The sequence below is a fragment of the Xenopus tropicalis genome, chromosome 6, assembly GCF_000004195.4.
Source record: "Xenopus tropicalis strain Nigerian chromosome 6, UCB_Xtro_10.0, whole genome shotgun sequence".
In the NCBI taxonomy this organism is placed as follows: Eukaryota; Metazoa; Chordata; class Amphibia; order Anura; family Pipidae; genus Xenopus; species Xenopus tropicalis.
Genome location: NC_030682.2, coordinates 72,740,003 through 72,760,860, shown reverse-complemented (window position 1 = coordinate 72,760,860; position 20,858 = coordinate 72,740,003). Strand labels below are relative to the sequence as shown.

Genomic DNA, 20,858 nt, shown 5'->3' with positions numbered 1-20,858 from the left:
GTTACAGGGAACACAATGCCCACTGTGAACCTAGCCTAACTGTCACTGATAACTAAGTAAAAAAAATTTGCAGGACTAGAAATACAGGTATAGGACCCGTTATCCAGAATGCTCGGGACCAAGGGTATTCCGGATAAGGGGTCTTTCCATAATTTGGATCTCCATACCTTGTCTACTAAAAAATCAATAAAATATTAATCAAACCAATAGGATTGTTTTGCATCCAATAAGGGGTAATTATATCTTAGTTGGGATCAAGTACAAGGTACAGTTTTATTATTACAGAGAAAAAGGAAATCAGTTTTAAAATTCTAAATTATTTGATTAAAATGGAGTCTATGGGAGATGGCCTTTCTGTAATTCGGAGCTTTCTGGATAGTAACATAGTAAGTTGGGTTGAAAAAAGACATACGTCCATCAAGTTCAACCATAATGCCTATATATAACCTGCCTAACTACTAGTTGATCCAGAGGAAGGCAAAAAACCCCATCTGAAGCCTCTCTAATTTGCCGCAGAGGGGAAAAAATTCCTTCCTGACTCCAAGATGGCAATCGGACCAGTCCCTGGATCAACTAGTACTAAGAGCTATCTCCCATAACCCTGTATTCCCTCACTTGCTAAGAATCCATCCAGCCCCTTCTTAAAGTTATATAATGTATCAGCCAGCACGACTGATTCGGGGAGGGAATTCCACAACTTCACAGCTCTCACTGTAAAAAATCCTTTCCGAATGTTTAAATGGAACCTCCCTTCTTCTAAACGGAGTGGATGCCCTCGTGTCCGTTGGAAGGACCTACTGGTAAATAAAACATTAGAAAGGTTATTATATGATCCCTTTATATATTTATACATAGTTATCATGTCACCTCTTAAGCGCCTCTTCTCCAGTGTAAACAGACCCAACTTGGCCAGTCTTTCTTCATAACTGAGACTTTCCATACCCTTTACCAGCTTAGTTGCCCTTCTCTGGACCCTCTCTAACTCAATAATGTCCCGTTTGAGCACTGGAGACCAAAACTGGACAGCATATTCTAGATGGGGCCTTACCAGCGCTCTGTAAAGGGGAAGAATAACCCCCTCCTCCCGTGAATCTATGCCCCTTTTAATACAGCTCAAAACCTTGTTTGCCCTTGCAGCTGCTGCCTGGCATTGCTTGCTACAGCCAAGTTTATTATCTACAAGGACTCCAAGGTCCTTCTCCATTAGGGATTTGCCTAGTGCAGTCCCATTAAGGGTATACGGGGCTTGCATATTTTTACATCCCAGGTGCATGACCTTACATTTATCCACATTAAATCTCATCTGCCACTTAGCTGCCCAGATTGCCAGTTGGTCAAGATCCTGCTGCAGGGATGTCACATCCTGGATAGAATTGACTGGTCTGCAGAGTTTTGTGTCATCTGCAAACACTGATACATTACTCATAATACCCTCCCCTAAGTCATTTATGAACAAATTAAACAAAAGTGGACCCAGTACAGAACCCTGAGGGACCCCTCTGAGAACCTTATTCCAAGTAGAGAATGTACCATTAACAACCACCCTCTGTACCCGATCCTGTAGCCAGTTTTCTATCCATGTGCAAACGACTTCACTAAGACCAATAGACCTTAGCTTAGAAAGCAGTCGTTTGTGGGGAACGGTATCAAATGCTTTGGCAAAATCCAAATAGATTATATCTACTGCATCTCCACTGTCCAGCTTCTTACTTACCTCATCATAAAAAGCAATTAAATTGGTCTGACATGACCTGTCCTTCATAAAGCCATGCTGATTACTGCTCATAATGGCATTCTCCACTACATAATTTTGAATGTGATCCCTTAACAAGCCTTCAAATAACTTGCCCACCACGGATGTCAAACTTACAGGCCTATAATTGCCAGGCTGAGATGTTACTCCCTTTTTAAATATGGGAATGACATTCGCCTTCTTCCAATCCCTAGGTACCATACCTGATGAAAGAGATAACGGGTTTCCAGATAAGGGATCCCATACCTGTACTTGTATACGTGAAGGGAATGGATAGTCAATAGTTTAAGACTGAAGCTTTAAAACATTTGAAAAACTGCTGTAATTCAGCTGTAATGTTAGCTTAAACTTTAAACATGACTATGGTATTCTAGGGAAATCATTAGGAGTACAGATAAAATTGTCTATCCGTTTTTATCAGTTCAGTTGTGTTTTAAGTGAATGTATAAAATACATTAGCATATTAAAAACAGAGGAGTCGTGGAGTCGGAAGTATCAGAAACTGAAGAGTCGGAGAATTTATCTACCGACTCCACAGCCCTGTTTAATCCTACTATTACAGTTATTACACCAGTTATCTATAAGCTCGTTATCCAGAAAGCTCTGCTCTGAATTATGGGAAGGTCACCTCCCATAAACTGCACTTTAATCAAATAATTCAAATTTAAGAAAAAATATTTTCTTTTTCTCTGTAATTAAAAAACAGAACCTTGTACTTGTTTTCAACTAAGATATAATTCATCCTTATTGGAGGAAAAACATTCTATTTGGTTTATTTAATGCTTAAATGATTTTTAGTGGATATACAGTGGTGTGAAAAACTATTTGCCCCCTTCCTGATTTCTTATTCTTTTGCATGTTTGTCACACAAAATGTTTCTGATCATCAAACACATTTAACTATTAGTCAAAGATAACACAAGTAAACACAAAATGCAGTTCTTAAATGAGGGTTTTTATTATTTAGGGAGAAAAAAAATCCAAACCTACATGGCCCTGTGTGAAAAAGTAATTGCCCCCTGAACCTAATAACTGGTTGGGCCACCCTTAGCAGCAATAACTGCAATCAAGCGTTTGCGATAACTTGCAACGAGTCTTTTACAGCGCTCTGGAGGAATTTTGGCCCACTCATCTTTGCAGAATTGTTGCAATTCAGCTTTATTTGAGGGTTTTCTAGCATGAACCGCCTTTTTAAGGTCATGCCATCTCAATAGGATTCAGGTCAGGACTTTGACTAGGCCACTCCAAAGTCTTCATTTTGTTTTTCTTCAGCCATTCAGAGGTGGATTTGCTGGTGTGTTTTGGGTCATTGTCCTGCTGCAGCACCCAAGATCGCTTCAGCTTGAGTTGACGAACAGATGGCCGGACATTCTCCTTCAGGATTTTTTGGTAGACAGTAGAATTCATGGTTCCATCTATCACAGCAAGCCTTCCAGGTCCTGAAGCAGCAAAACAACCCCAGACCATCACACTACCACCACCATATTTTACTGTTGGTATGATGTTCTTTTTCTGAAATGCTGTGTTACTTTTACGCCAGATGTAACGGGACACGCACCTTCCAAAAAGTTAAACTTTTGTCTCGTCGATCCACAAGGTATTTTCCCAAAAGTCTTGGCAATCATTGAGATGTTTTTTAGCAAAATTGAGACGAGCCTTAATGTTCTTTTTGCTTAAAAGTGGTTTGCGCCTTGGAAATCTGCCATGCAGGCCGTTTTTGCCCAGTCTCTTTCTTATGGTGGAGTCGTGAACACTGACCTTAATTGAGTCAAGTGAGGCCTGCAGTTCTTTAGATGTTGTCCTGGGGTCTTTTGTGGCCTCTCGGATGAGTTGTCTCTGCGCTCTTGGGGTAATTTTGGTCGGCCGGCCACTCCTGGGAAGGTTCACCACTGTTCCATGTTTTTGCCATTTGTGGATAATGGCTCTCACTGTGGTTCTCTGGAGTCCCAAAGCTTTAGAAATGGCTTTATAACCTTTACCAGACTGATAGATCTCAATTACTTTTGTTCTCATTTGTTCCTGACTTTCTTTGGATCTTGGCATGATGTCTAGCTTTTGAGGTGCTTTTGGTCTACTTCTCTGTGTCAGGTAGCTCCTATTTAAGTGATTTCTTGATTGAAACAGGTGTGGCAGTAATCAGGCCTGGGGGTGACTACAGAAATTGAACTCAGGTGTGATAAACCACAGTTAAGTTATTTTTTAACAAGGGGGGCAATCACTTTTTCACACAGGGCCATGTAGATTTGGAGTTTTTTTTTTCTCCCTTAATAACGTAAACCTTCATTTAAAAACTGCATTTTTTGTTCAATTATGTTATCTTTGACTAATAGTTAACAGTTTTTGATGAGCAGAAACATTTAAGTGTGACAAACATGCAAAAGAATAAGAAATCAGGAAGGGGGCAAATAGTTTTTCACACCACTGTAAGTTATGGAGATCTAAATTACAGAAGCCCCAATATCCAGAAAGCTCCAGGTCCCAAGCATTCTGGATAACTGGTCACATACCTGTACTTATCATCCAGGATCCAAAAGTAAAAAAAAAAAAAAAAGGAAATTGCACTATCCAGAAGCTTTGTTCCAGAGAATTGCCACAGTGATCTAATTATACCCCCTACTAGGATTATTGCTTCTCAGCTTCCACAATTTAACTTTATAAATTGTTTGCTCAGTCTTTTGCACCTCCTGACACTCCTATTGACATGGTTTATATTCCTCCTGAGCTTTGTCATTCTATTCTTCAACAGACCCTCTGTTTCAAATAAGCCGGATATCCAGGTGTAAAAAAAATCATGGATTTGTTAAATCATCTTGTATGGTGGCCATCTATGCAGAAAGATGTCAAAGACTTTGTGGCTTCTTCTAAGCTAGTCAATCTCTCCCATATGGGTTACTGCAGCCTCTTGCTGTTTCCTCTAGTCCGTGGGCTCACTTAGCCATGGATTTTATTGTTGAATTACTACCTCCCATGGGCAGCACAATCATATGGGTTGGTTATAGATCGCTTCAGCTAGATGGCACATTTCATCTTTCTATCCACAATCCCATCTGCTTTGGAACTGTCTTAACTTGTAATTTAAGACCTTTTTTGCCTCCATGAATTTCCTGCAGAGATTGTGTCTAGTAGATCTGGTTTTCCATTAAATAATATTTGGAGAAGAGTTCATTGGCTCAAAAGAACTATGTTGACAAGAATTGTCTTCTTAAATACCTTTTAAAGAACTGACCCCCAGCCTAGTAAAACTATTCAATGATGTTTGGGAGGGATTCCCCTGCTGGACTCTATGAAAAGGGCAATGGTTATAGTACCTCCCCAGGCAAAGACTCCAGGAAATGCTACAGACTAATTTCTTTAATGAACTGTGATGCAAAAATTCTTGCTTGACTCCTCAATAAGGTGATAACCCAAATCGTAGACGTCTACCAATTGGGGTTTATCCCAACTGACCTAAACATTTGACCTCTCTATAGAAACCTTAGTCTGTCTCGCGACAGGATGCAGGATCTAGAGTCATTGCTACTGTAGATAATGAAAAGGCATTTGACTCAGTGGAATGGCCCTTCCTGTGGGCAAACTTGCATAATATGGGATTTAAAGAAAACTTTATGAAATGGGTCCAAGAGATCTAGAAGCAACCATATGTACAAATCGAAACATATCTGTGCCCTTTTGTCTTGCACAGGGGCACTAGGCCACGGTGCCCCCTCTTACCCCTACTGTTCCCAATAGCCATGGAACCAACCGTTAGCATCACTTATATGGCAATCGGACAGAATTAAGGTACTTAGGTGGGGATGGGTAACTTTGAAAAATTATTACGGTTTGCAGAGGATACATTAGCCAACTCTGAAACAAAACTTACAACAGCCCTGGACATTAAAAACACACATACCACATTATAAGGCCTTAAAATAAATTGAAATAAATCAGCGTTTTTTCTAGCTGCCTGGAGGCTTACAATGGACTGGGGAATTCTAATAACTGGGCATTACAATTTAAAGGAACATCCACAAATTTGTGGAATTAAACTTATTGCTATTAATGCAAATACTGGAACAGAAGGTGCAGTCCAGAACTTGGTTACCACTATCTCTGATTGGTCGCATTAGCCTACTTAAAATGTACATATTTGTTCTGGCAATCACCTCTCAATAAATATATATTTACATTTTTTTTTTTTTTTTTTACTTTATAGCTGCCAAACTAACCAACGCAAAATGGTTGGCGGCACCATCCTTGGATAATCCTGTTACACGCCTCGAAGCCAAAACGGTGGTATCATATGAGGAACTAAAGAACCTCCTATACAGAGGCTGCTCTTACCCTAAAAAAGCAACCCCACTTATGAAAGAGGTAGTGGGGGCCTTAATTACTGCCCTAAGTTTTTTCCCTGAACTGCTCTGAACTTATCCCACTCTGGTGTAATCCAAAAATACTGCATCTTCAAACTATGCCAGATGCCCAAGTATGGGCTAATTTCAAAATTAAATACATACAAGATATATTCAAGGAAGGGAAACTGGTGGATATTTAAACCCTCAAAACTAATAAAATCTGCCGAATAGGATGCACTTCTGATATCTCCAACTGAGACACACAATACACTCTCCGTTTCAAGGAACGCCCATACAAATCCTCCCCTCTCGTATAGAAGAGCAAGCACATACTTATGCACATGCCAAGGCGATCTCGTGCCCACCTGATGGGCTAATGACACCCAACTATAAGTAAACTCTCAAATAAATGGCAAATAGATATACCCCACATAAAGGAAGAGCAATGGAAGGAAACTCTTGAATCAATATTTAAATACATAGTAGCCTCCAGGGACACATAAACACAATATAAATTTCTACATAGGGCATACATAACACCAAAAGCACTGGAAAAGATGTCCCCATCCCAAGTAGATGAATGCCCCCGCTGCCACCAATCCCCAGCAGATTTCATCCACATGGTTTGGCTGTGTGACAAAATACAAAGATTCTATACAGCATATGGTTGAAAATCTATCACAATGAAATGGAAGGCACAGTGCATGTATCCTTGGGTGACGTTGGGTGGCGTTCATATTTAGAGTGTTTTATGTTGGTATGTTATGAAATGTGGGGTACTTTATGGGGCAAAATGCAAGCTTTGTGACTATTTTCAGAAATGTTATAAAAACTGTTCTGTTTAGCATAGCTTTGTAGTTTGGTAGTTTGCAGTAGAAAGATGTATTTACCCATTTTTGTTTTGTCAGAATGTGTACTTTCAGAAAATGTATGGTTTTCCAGGGTCTCCATACTGTTAGGGGGTCTTATGGCATAATACACATACCGGGTGCAAAAATTGCACTAGCCGGAGCGTCATATGTGAAAATTCATATTTGTTTGGGTGCCCCTGTACTCTGCATAGTTTGGTAAATCTATGCATATAGGGCATCAAACTGTTCAGTAGACCTCTGGTGTTCCTATTTGGGGTGATTTGCCTTTGTATGCAAGAAATTGTCTGAGATAAATGCGGCAAATTGCTACATTTTTAGGCGATTTTCTGAAATGTTGTAGAAACCACTAACTTTAGGAAAGCTTTGCAGATTGGTACTTTGGTGGAGAAATGACTCTTTACCCATGTTGGATTTGTCAGAATGCGTACTTTCCAAAAACATATAGTTTTCAGGGGTCACGCTACATTTCTGCAGTTTCTATCCCACATAAGACTGCCATGTGTTACATGCCCATGACACAACACATCCCGTTATAAAATGGGAAGCACTAAAAGCAGTACTGAGGGGAGTACTCATAAAACATGGATCCAGACATAAGAGAGCTCAATCCCAACTCATTACAGACCTCACCCAGAAAATTAGCAAACTAGAACAACTACATAAAAACTCTTTAAACGATAATACCCTGACTGAACTCACAACCACCCGTGAATTGTTGAAGGCAGAACTAAACAAAAAATCAACATACGCTTTACAGAAATGTAAAAGTCTTTATTATGAAAACAGCAATAAACCAGGTAAATTACTGGCACGCGCGGTCAAACAAAAGATGGGAATGTCATATATCCCCGCCATCAAAACACAAAATGATAAAATTGTTTATAAAACTACAGACATCGCCAGCACTATGCATAAATATTACTCGGATCTCTATAATATTAAAAAGCCCACAGATACAGCAGAAGGAGTCTTTCTCCAAAAAATAAAAGCATATATCAAGAGGACCGCACTACCCTGCCTTAAGCAGGAAGAGAGAGACCTACTTGAAGAGCCGATAGGACAGGCAGAACTATTATCCTCTATAAAAGCTACCCCGTCCGGAAAAGCCCCAGGACCAGACGGGTACACGGCTATATTTTATAAAACCTTGAGATCCGAACTGTCAGACCTGATGCTGGATGCCTTCAACAATTTAGACTCCAACCCATGCACACCTTCAGCAATGTTAGACGCCCATATCTCTTTAATACATAAACCAGGGAAAGACCCCCTAACTTGCCCCAGCTACAGACCTATTGAACGTTGATATAAAAATATACGCTAAAATACTAGCAGAACGACTAAAAACATATCTACCACATCTTGTAGATCCAGACCAAGTAGGGTTTGTGCCCCAGAGAGAGGCTAAAGACAACACACTAAAGACTATCACAATACTAGATCACGCTAAGAGACACAAAATACCCATGCTGGCCCTGTCGACGGACGCCGAAAAGGCCTTCGACAGGGTCAGCTGGGCCTTTCTCAGGGAATCTCTCGCCCAAATAGGGTTAGGACATAAAGCTATACATAGAATAATGGCATTATATACAGTAACTACCCTTGGGCCAGAATCAAGATTAATGGAAGCCTGTCAGAACCATTTAAAATCAGCAATGGAACAAGGCAGGGATGCCCCCTATCCCCACTCCTGTACGCTCTTGTCATGGAGCATCTAGCTATTGCCATAGGACAAAACTGTAATATATCAGGAGTGCAGATACGGGGCAACCACCATAAAACTGCTTTATATGCAGATGACCTCCTGGTTTACATCACGCAACCATTAATATCTCTCCCAGCACTCATGCAAGAATTTAGGGAATACGGGGAATATAGTAATTTCAAAATTAACTTTGGGAAATCGGAAGCGCTGAATGTAACACTACCCACACAGACACAACAATCACTACAAGACCATTACCCATTCAAGTGGAGCAAAGATTTTATAAAATATTTAGGTATAAACATCCCTGCTGACCAAACTAAGTTATACCAACTCCTCACCCAAATAACCCATGACCTTTAATCCTGGCAGCCCCTACAACTCTCCTGGTTCGGCCGTATTGGCCTGATAAAAATGAACATTTTACCAAGACTTCTTTACCAATTTCAAACAATACCTATAGAACCGCCTAAGAGCTTTTTCGATAAATTGAATGCAATATTCTCTACTTTTATATGGGCAGGCACTAAACCCAGAATTAATAGGAAAATACTATTTCACCAGAAGGCAAAGGGCGGATTAGGCCTACCTAATATTAAAAAATACTGGGAAGCAACGGTTCTATCAAGAGTAACAGAATGGTTCCAGCACCAAAAGACCAAAAGATGGGTACAGATAGAACAATCCATCTTGGAAAGGCCACTACAAGCCCTCTGGTGGCTCCTCCCCTCCCAAAGACCAGATCATGGGCTCTTACCAATAATCTGTAAAGAAACCATTCTACAAGCTGACAAACTACTGAAAAGCAACCCCTCCTTAATCTCTCGTACTGGACCACTCTCCCCAATTATAGGAAACCCCAACTTCCCCCCAGGTATGACCAAAGGTACAATGAGAGTTTTGTATGCTTTCAAGCACTAAAGAACGGCAAACTACTCCCCCTGGTAACTATCTGCCCAGACGAGGCACATACCTTTATGGCCCAGTTTAAACATGCCCAGCTACAGCACTGGTTGATGGACCCAGGTAACAAACAAAGTGTAGCCCTCCCCCCCACTCCCTTTGAAGAACTTTGCTTACAAACAATCCCGGTACAGCATACAATTTCTATATTATATCAGTTACTTACCGCTAACAAAACTATTATGTTACCTAAATTCACCAGGAAGTGGGAGGGGGAGCTGCAGACGCAACTTACAGGAGATCAATGGGGAAACTGCTTTTATCTCACGCATAAATTTTCCATAGCTTGCAAAGCTCAAGAGACAAATTATAAAATAATCTCAAGGTGGTACAAATGCCCCGAAATTCTACACAAGATCTACCCCACGGTCACGGACCAGTGCTGGAGATGCGGAATAGACATAGGGACCCCCTTGCACATCTGGTGGAAATGTTTAGTACTGACCCCATTCTGGGAACAAATATTCAAGGTTATTAACTCCTGCACAGGCCTAGACCTGAAACCCGACCCTTTGATAGGCATCTTCTCAATCCTTCCAGGTTCAGTTACCAAATATAAAAGGTCCCTCTTAGGCTACTGCTTGGGGGCTGCCAGGACAGTGATACCACGCCACTGGAAATCCACTATCCCCCCAACTATAAGTGAATGGGTTAAAGAGATGGGAAATGTAATGCGAATGGAAGAACTACTTAGTAATGTCCAAGGGATACCAGACAAATTTGTCTTGACATGGTCCCCATGGGTCATGTTCTTAGAATCATATAAAGATAAATGAATGAAACCGGACTAGGAGCATTACTAAGAAAAACATGAAAAGGTCTAACGTTAACTGCCGGAAACGATATGAGGTCAACAACGGAGCGGCTGAGCGACTGAGCACTTCCAAGTTCTGTTCCCCTTGTTATCGATATTCTTCTTCCCCTTCCATTCTCTGGTTTCAGGAAAAAGTTATTCCCCTTTCTCTCTTATCCCCTCCCCCCCCCTCCTTTTCTTATCATTCTTTTTTCTTTCAGTACCATATCAGACAGCAACTGGGTAATAAAGACAGTAACAGGAGACAACACCGTCACAGCTTAACTAAGTATAATAAATACTAAAAAGCTACTGTAAATAATCGTGTTAAAGCAGAACATTATGTAAACTGGTATAATGTTATGTATGATTGCAAATAATCTAAGCATATCCGTCTCATCTCAACATATGAAGTGTTTATTATGCCCATGGTAAAAAGCGGTTCAGTTCTGATGTGTACTGTATATATACAAAACTGAAAATAAAGAATATACAAAAAAAATATATATTATGTTACCCCCAAAAAAAACAAAAAAAAAAACTGCCATGTGTTTATGAATTAGGTGAAGGTAAGCCATTATATTAGTGGGTGCCATGTGCTTTGATAAACCTATGTACAGTGGGCATAAAACTGTTCAGTGGACCTCTGGGGTTCATATTTTTTTTTATTCATCTTGGTACCTAATGACCTATTGAGGTTATTTTTGGAAATGTCATAAAAATCGGCAAACTTAGGGAACCTGACATGGGTACCCATTTTAGATTCGGGGGAATGTGTACTTTCCAAAAATATGACTTTCTGGGGTGAGTGTACTTTTTACTAGCTTTATCCCACACAAAATGATGTAAATGTGTTGATTTTGCAGAAGCTGAAATGACAGATCATATGGGGGTATGTTCACATTGGGGCCCCTACATGCCACATACTTAGGTAAACCTATACATATTGGGCATCAAACTGTTTAGTGGACTGTTCAGTGGACCCCTGGCGTTCAAATTCAGGGTGTTTTATCCTGGTACCTAATGATACATGGGAGATAAAATGCTGCAAAGTGGAAGCTTTGAGGGTATTTTTGGAAATGTCATCAAAATTGCTAATTTAGAAATGCTTTGCTGCTTGGTACTTTGGAGTAGAAAGACACAGGTACCAACGTTAGATTCGGAGGAATGTGTACTTTCCAAAAATATATGGCTTTCTGGGGTGAGCGTACTTTTTTTTTTGTAGCGTTATCCCACACAAAATGATGTAAATGTGTTGATTTTGCAGAAGCTGGAATGACAGAAATGATAGATCATATGGGGGTATGTTCACATTGGGGCACCTACATGCCACATACTTGGGTAAACCTATACATATTGGGCATCAAACTGTTCAGTGGACCCCTGTCGTTCATATTTAGGGTATTTTATCTGGTTACTTTATGACTGTAGGAGATAAGATAAAAACCAATAACTTGGAAAGCATTGCAACTTTGTAGTTTGGAGTAGACAGGCTACCTATTCTGGATTCCCCAGAATCTGTTCTTTCTAAAAATATATAATTTTCTGAGATAAACCTTCTGTTAGTGGAATTTTTGGCCTTGAAATCTAAAGTATGCAGCTTTCTGGAACAGTGCTTTGGAAATTTGGTAGTGTACTGCTTGGAGTTTTTGGCCTATACAAGTGAAAAATCTCCATTAAACTATATATATTTGGTATTGGCATGTTCAAATGACATGGGACTTTCCAAATCAGTTGTATTTTTGTGCATAAAATAATTTTTGTTTATGGTGTATGTGTTTTATAATATGGAATTTTTTTTTTTCATTTTTTAGACATTTAGAAGCTTTTATCTTGTTACAGAATTGGAATTACACAAAAATTCCACCATATTTTGAAAGCTTAGGTTGTCCTTTAAAAAAATTAGTTTTCCTGGGTAAACTAAAAGTCCCCCCAAGGAAAAGCCCCTAAAGTGAAACAGTGCAAAATGTTCAAAAACTGTCTGGCAGTAGAAGTTCCACTTTATTCAAAACAGCTGGCAGTGAAAGGGTTAAAGTACATGCAAGGTAATCAGTCTTACTGTATTTCCGAAATGTATTGCCAACTTCAAAGTCTAACCAAATAAGGCCAATAGAATTTTTATCATATACAACATTTGTGCTATTTTACTTTATGTAATACCTGAATATAAGATGATAAATGCATTACATACATACATACATACAGACTAGCCATATCTATTATATAGTTTGCTGTTACACTAGTTGTTCCATAGTGTATTTTGCATCCTTTCCTGCTTATTCCATGTGTCCTACAACTCTGCAGCCAAATGAAAAGGGTATTTCCATTATTGAGACTGCTTCCTTTTTTATGGGCCGTTTCAGCCTTCTTTTGGGTTCTTTTTTGTGTTAAAGGAAGAGTAACACCAACAAATAAAGATTTAAAGTAATAAAGATATAATGCACTGTTGCCCTGCACTGGTAAAACTGGTGTGTTTGCTACAGTAACACTACTATCATTTATATAATAAGCTGCTGTGTAGCCACGGGGGCAGCCATTCAAGCTGGAAAAAAGGAGAAAAGGCACAGGTTACATAGCAGATAACAGATAAGCTCTGTAGAATACAATCAGTGTGTTATCTGTTATCTGCTATGTGCCTGTGCCTTTTCTCCTTTGAATGGCTTTCTCCATGGCTACATAGCAGCTTTTTTATATAAATTATAGTAGACTTTCTGAAGTAAACGCACAACTTTTACCAGTGCAGGGCAGCAGCACATTATATTTTAGTTACTTTTATATACTTTTATTTTTTGGTGTTACTGTTCCTTTAATTAATTACCCTTTTAACAAGCTAATTACAACATTAGAGTAATAACAAAAGTAAAACACGAACATTGTAAAAAGATTATTAGATCTCAGCAAGTTATGACCTAAAGATCTGTTTATATAGTATTTTTTCATTGGTTTGTTAAATTATAGTTATTCTAATGTGTTTTTTTTCTTTTATTTGTACTTAGGTTCTACAAGCTTGTATTTTAGCATGGCGATAATGAATATATGTGGCAGTCATTCAACTGTGTCTCTCATAATAAATGCCTATAGAAGAGCTGCAAACTTAAGTATCCATTTCAGTTGCATTAAGAGGAGCAAGAGATTTGTGCACAACCTGCCCTGTAGTTATTACACTCCAAAGAAGGCCTATATATTTTCCTATTTATTCTGCAGAAAATACTACTCGGTTATCTTGAACCCCCCATATTCTATTGTTGGATGCTCAGTACATCACCATGGAGACAGCGGTACCACCTATACCATTAGTAAACAGCAAGCAAATGAAAATAAATTTCTTTCAGACCTGTGTTATGCACATTCTTGCACGCAAGTATTTAAACTGCTGAGCTCTCTTGAGGTGTTTACTGATACTATGGCAGCAGCAGCTTTACTTAAAGTTGCACAGGTTGAGACAAAAGATGGCATACTGACAAACCCAAGAAAAGTATTTGACAATATGATTTTCAAAGCTATCTGCTTACAGTTTGAACAAGAGTCAAAAAATTTGTCTACAGCAGGTATTGTCAATGCCTTAAAAGCTTTTGTTCAACTGCGTGTTGATCCATGGAGTAATCTAATGGTTCGTTTGTTATCGGAAAGCCAAGAGCGAGCTGAAAAAGGAGAGATGAATATACAGTACCTTTGCATGCTAGGCAGATGCTTGTTAGAAATAGAAGGGCCAGAATGTGCAATGCTTAAACCAGTTATGGATCAAGTACTACAAAAGAAAATTAATGACTGGACTCCTGAAGAAATAGCAATGGTTTATGGCCTATTGCAAGCTGGACTTGGAGAAAAAGGACAATACCAAGGCCTGTTAAATCAAATGCATGAAGCCACAGTTTCCAAGGCCTCACAAATGAATCCAACATTAATTAGTTCTATACTTACTGCTTTAGTAGACCTTAAACAAACGCAAGCACTTCCATTAGTAATAAATCTGTGCAAAAATTCTATAAGATGTATGCCTCATTTCACGGATGAAGAACTTGTGAATGTAATAGTGGCTTTAACTAACTTTGGACACAGTGACAAATATTTTACTGAAGCTTTGGAGAGACATGTGCCTAGAATGGTCTTTACTATGTCACCAGAATTGGTCAGTAGAGTGATGGAATACTGCAGCAAGAGACTGATCCTTTCCAAGCCAATATTTGATGCAGTTGCTGAGAGCTTTGTGTATAATTCAGAAAATTGTACTACTCTACAAATTGCACAACAGATTATTCCTTTTGGAGAACTGAACTACTTGCCTCCTAATGCAGCCTCTATGTTCAGGCGACTTGAAAAAATTCTAAGTAGCCGTTTTTCCCAGTTCCAGCCACAAATTTTACTTAAACTACTGCATTCATGCATACTTCTGGAGCGATTTCCTGTCAATTTTGTGGCAAAGATCTTCAGTCCCTATTTCATTCAGCAGTTGCAAGGTATTTTTTTTTTCAGAAGTTTTTTTTTTTTTTGCATTGTATACAAGTAATGACAATATGGAGATCATTATAATTTAAAATTTAGTAAACAGTGGGATTCTGCATTCAGTTTAATAAAATTAAATTGTAGAACAGAACTTGGATAGAAATAGAGTTCTCCTGTGACCCATGAAATAGAAGTCAAATACAGTTGCAATTTTATTTTAATATTTTAATTATTTTATAAGCACAGTTTCTATATGAAATACCAAATGCTGGAGTAATAAGAGTAATTATTTGTTTGCAAGGGAAATTCTTGGAGGCTTTTTTTTTTCTTTTTTAATTTTTGCTGCTGTAATTAGTTATCAGAAATATAATGGCTTTTCTCATGCCTATCACTGCCCATCAAAAGCTAAAATCAAAAGCCTTTATAAATAATTGTTACAAAAATAAAAGGGTGTTAGCTCCCCACTTTGGAAAAAGTGCTCACAAGCCAAATTAAGGCCCCTCACTGTACGAGTCCTGTTGTCCCCCAGCAAACTGTAACTTAAGTAATAAGACTATGTTGAGCATACACTTACTCCAGTGTTGTAATGGCAGCCCACCGCCAGGAACACGCCACTCTCAGACGCACATGACACCGGGATGGGGAAACAAGGGGTTACACTCAGTCACCTTACACGCAGGTAAAATTAGGCACCCCCAAACACACCACCGCCCCAAATAACTTTTCACTGTCATATAATATTGGTACTTGCCAGTACCCAATATTATTATGAAAATATGGGCTTGCTTTAACCCGTATGTGGACGATCAGAATGATACCGAACATGAGGGGTGTGTCATGTCCCAATTCCTTTAGAAACTATCCCTCCTAACTGGTGGGTATAGGCAGTCCCTGTTTGATATCATTGGGAAGCAAGGCGACCTTCTCATAATCAATATATGATTTATGAGGATGTGAACCCTAAAGCAAAGGAGATATGGACCCCTTTCTATAATCCGTATTTTCTCTTAGCTGTTTCCTCCTGCTGTTCTTAGGTCCACAATTGCCTTTCTTTGATCAACAGATCAAAGAAACCAATGGACTCGGCTTCCCTGCCCCAACTGGTCTACTCCGAATTGTCTGATAAGTTTGTCACCTTTCACAGTCCCTTGCATATTTAATTAATTAAGGGCCTCCTGTGGACACAAAAGCCAAATGCTGCCAAGTTTAACACTTTACAATGCAAGGGCAATACTGCTGGCATGACACACACACACACACAATGCATTCGTTTTGGTGGTTCGCTGGATAACTGGTGCGTTATTACTGTGGTCATGCAAATAGCGATAAAGGAACTGCACACACAGCTTGCCGTTGAAATGGTGTTTCACCTTATTTTTATTTGACCACAGAGAGTGCAACACAAGGATAACATTTTGGGCTTGCAAGCCACCCTTCGTCAGATAACATAAAGTGCTATGATACAGGTATTTAAGTTCAAAACTCCAATTATCCAAGGTTGGGGAATTCCATGTTTTGGTGGGTGGTAAAATATGCCATGCAGTTTATGTGGAGTATAAATTAAAATGCCATAAAATTAACCCAGAAAATCTTCAGGATACAATGTATTGTACACTGTATATGCCTGTAGAATAGGGGGCTGTTTTCTTGGTCTGTTTATATTTACGATTACTTCTGTCAGTCTGTTCCTATATTTCCCATCTTATTAGTGACACCTTATGTTTCATGTCAAAAAAAATTTGGCAAGATTTATTTTTTGTTTCTTTTCTTTTTGGTTTTTGCTTCTTCTTTTGCAGGATCATAGTTCCTAAGGGTACTCTTGTGCTCATGTAATCTAATCATGAATTGCCAAACCAGTAGACAATTTAGGAGTAGATTAAATGAGCACAAGAGTACTATTAGGAACCATGATCCTGCAAAAGATGAGAAAAAGAAAAAGAAAAGAAACAAAAAAAACCAGAAATATATCTTGCCAAACATTATTTGACATGAAACGTGTCTCAAATTAGATGGCGAAAGTATATATTTATGAAAATATTTAGATGAGGCAGGGCTTTAAATAAGGCATTAATAGGGCCTCAATGAGTCTTGGAATCCCAGCTGCTATTTATAAAATGTCTTATACTCTCTTACTTTTTTCCAGATAATGCAGTTGGAGGACACTCAGACAGATATACAAGTAAAGGTAATGATTCCAACTGTTGTGTCCAACTATATAGTATAGCTGAATAGCATGTTGCATATTGTAAATGCATATGTATGATACTCATTTCCTATGGGTATATACAGTGTTGCAGTACTTTGTATCCTGGATTTTTTCCTGGGTTAAAGGAGAAGGAAAGGCTAATTAATAAAGACTTAATCTCGAGCTGCAGGCATACCTTCAGTTCTCTCAATATTATAATATCTCAATAAGTCTCCCCATATTTCTCAGATGATCAGAAGCCTCATATGGTAATAAAACACTGAGCTCTGTAAAGAAAGATCCCATAATGCCTCGCTTCTGCACCAAGACCAGTGTAGATGTTCAGTTTGTAAGACTATGAGGAAGCTTCCTGCTGATTGGCTCAGATCACACATTCCTAAGGGAGGGAGTTCTTATCATTCTTGAGGGAGAGGGGAGCAGGAAGGGGAGTGAGGAGAGAGCTGCGTGTCTCTGGCACAGAAAAACAGACAAGAAATCCTGTTTCTTTTGAAAGAGAACTCAGTGCAGCGTTTCTGTGAGTGCTTATGGCTGTATTTACATAGACCTCTCTGATAAAGCTTACTTAGTTTTTACCTTTCCTTCTCCTTTAAAGGGGTGGTTCATTTTATGTTATACAAAGCGACCTTTCAGTTGGTCTTCATTACTTTTTTTTATAGTTTTTAAATAATTTGCCTTGTTCTTTCAACTCTTTCCAGCTTTCCAATGGGGGTCACTGACCCCAGCAGCCACAAAACTATTGATTGTTACAGTTTGATTGTTGTTGTTGTTTTGTATAGCTTATTTTTCTATTTAGGTCCTCTCCTATTCCAAAACCAGTCTCTCATTCACATCCTTGTTACTAAGGCAATTTGGACCATAGCAACCAGATAGCTGATAAATACTACTGCTATATATTACTCTCTACATTTTACTAAAAGTTAACTCAAAGACACTGAATATCTGTATTACAAAGGCCTCTTTTGAATCCCAGTCTGGTCCTTGACTTGGGTGTCCCTTCAAAACATTTGCATCATCAGTGAATGTCCCCAACACTATTTGCATTTAATAGAAGACCTGCGTTGGCAGATTCTGTCATGTATTTTCTGTATGTTTTCTCCTTTGTATCTGATTGAAGCGATTGTTGGTTTCACCCAGTTTTTCTAACCTTGGACCACAGTTATATAGTAAAAAACACAATGCAAAGTTTGGGTACTCTGGTTTAACCCTTTCACTGCCAGCCGTTTTGGTCAAACCAGAACTTGTCTTGTCAGACAGTCTTTGAACATTTTGCACTATTTAACTTTAGGGGCCTTTCCTCGGGTGGACTTAGTTTACCCAGGAGAACAATATATCGTTTTTTTCAGGACAACCTAAGCTTTCAAAATTTGATAGAATTGTTGTGTAATTCCAATTCTGTAACAAGATATAGGCTTCTAAATGTCTAAAATGAAAAAAACATCTAATTTTCTATAATATAAACACACATGCCATGCACAAAAATACAACTGATTTGGAAAGTCCCATGTCTCCTGAACATGCCAATACCAAATATATATAGTTTTATGGAGATTTCTCACATATATACGTCAAAAACTCCCGACGGTACACTACCAAATTTCCAAAGCACTGCTTCAGAAAGCTGAATACTTTAGATTTCATGGACAAAATTTCCACTAACAGAAGGTTTATCCCAGAAAATTGTACATTTTTGGAAAGAACAGATTCTGGGGAATCCAGAATAGGCACAACTGTCTGTCTACTCCAAACTATCAAGTCGCAATGCTTTACTAAATTTATCGGTTTTCATCAAAATTTGTGACATTTTTAAAAAAAAAAATCACTTCAAAGCTTCCAGTCTATAGTATCTTATCTCCTACAGGTCATAAAGTAACCAAATAAAACACCCTAAATATAAATGCCAGGGGTCCACTGAACAGTTTGATGCCCAATATGTATAGGTTTACCTAAGTATGTGGCATGTAGGGGCCCCAATGTGAACTTACCCCCATATGATCTATCATTTCTGTTATTTCAGTTCCTGCAAAATCAACACATTTACATCATTATATGTGGGATAAAACTAGTAAAATGTACGCTCACCCAAGAAAGTCATATATTTTTGGAAAGTACACATTCCCGGAATCTAAAATAGGTACTTGTGCCTTTCTACTCCAAAGTACCAAGCCGTAAAGCTTTTCTAAGTTAGCAGATTTTTATGACATTTCAGAAAATCGAAATAAATCGAAAACCCAAATAAGAACACCTAAGGTCTACTGAACAGTTTGATGCCTAATATGCATAGATATACCAAAGTCTGCGATATGTACTGACCCCAAAATGAAAATATTGCATATGGATTTCTCGCCTGCCAACTCACAGAGCCCCCTGACAGCGTATTATGTGCTGTAAACCCCCCCCCCAACTATACAGAGACCCCCAGAAAACCATATATTTTTGGAAAGTACACATTCTGATGAATTCAAAATAGGTAAAGTTATTTTTGTACACCAAAGTGACACATGGCAAAGCTATACTAAAAACAGTTTAGGAACACATACAGGGATAAACATGAAATAAAACCACAAAAATTGTGCAAATCAGTGAAATAACGAAATAAGTCACACGACAGTGTAATTAGTGGTCAGAATATCTGATCCAATAGTCACGCTGTCAAAATATACAGTTTTAAGGGAAAAGAAACCAAAAAAAATGGTAAAATGGAAAATAAAGTGTTTACATGTGTGCGTACATATGTAAAAGGGAAAAAAACAATAAAAGCTGCTAAATTGTGTGCTGTAAGTGTGTGTAAATGTATGTAAGTGTGTAAGAGCAAAAAAAAACAAAAAACCAAAACATCTTACCTGTCCTGAAGCAGGGATCGCTGCTCTGTCCTCCATGCTGCAGTCCTAGTCAGTGGGCGGCGGCACTGGGGGGAAGCAGGAACAAGCAGTAGAGGTGATGCGATCATGTCTGCTGCTTGTAGGTTGGTCCTGCGACGATCGTGTCTCAGGACCGACATGACAGCCCCCATGATCATTGCCCAAGGGGCTGTCATCGCTACAAACTCTCGCCACTGCAGAGAGTATCCTCTACCTGCCAACGACGTATGAGACACGTCATTGGCAGATAAAGCCTTTGACAGAAAAACTGTTAGTTAGCCAGTTTGCTGGCTTGAGTTACATCATTTAAAGTGCCAGAGCCACCAGGGCAAAAAATAGGACTGGCAAACACTACTTCTAATAGAAGTTATATACAGATAAGTTGAAAACCATTGCAGATGTCTAATGGATGAATATTGCAATCTTGCTTAGAATTATGTTTCCTTATATTAGGTAAAAAAAATATTTTGGGTTGACTTGTCCTTTAAATTTCCCCAATGAAAGTCAGTGAGTGACATCTGGCTGTTGGCGGCTCACTTTTTCTAACCTTGAACTGCGTGCAGTGACTAACACAGCAAAGTTTAGGGCATTGGTATTTAAAGAATGGCAGCAGTTTAAATTTAAACCAATAAAAATCAGTAGGTGAATTGTGATTGGCGATTAGCAGGTGTGCCCACTTTTTCTAACCTTAAGTTTCAGTCACCCTGTGACAAATGTGGCACAAATAGTGTGAGAATGACAGCATTTTAAATTTATACCAATGAAATTCAATGGATGAAATCTGATTGGCTGTTGGTGACCCGTCCACATTTTCTATCTTTGAACTGCAGTTACCCAGTAACCAACTGTGTAAAGTTTGGGGACCTTGGCGTAAAAAATGATGGGACTGGCAGAATTTTACATTACGCCATTGAAAGTCCATTGATAAAATG

General features: G+C 38.8%; 1 protein-coding gene across 6 annotated transcripts in view; it reads left to right on the top strand.

The window, feature by feature from the left end:
* The window catches only part of fastkd3 (FAST kinase domains 3), a 177,612-nt gene that overhangs the window by 23,854 nt on the left and 132,900 nt on the right, over positions 1-20,858 (top strand). For 5 of the 6 annotated variants that reach the window (XM_031903265.1, NM_001142147.1, XM_031903267.1 and 2 more), the window contains exons 2-3: positions 13,416-14,876; positions 17,006-17,047. In XM_031903265.1, coding sequence (XP_031759125.1) covers positions 13,439-14,876; positions 17,006-17,047 — 1,480 coding nt within the window. In that variant the 5' untranslated portion in view covers positions 13,416-13,438. Of the gene's footprint in view, positions 1-5,947; positions 6,106-13,415; positions 14,877-17,005; positions 17,048-20,858 lie in introns of all 6 variants that reach the window. The other variant, XM_018094571.2, reaches the window with a different exon arrangement.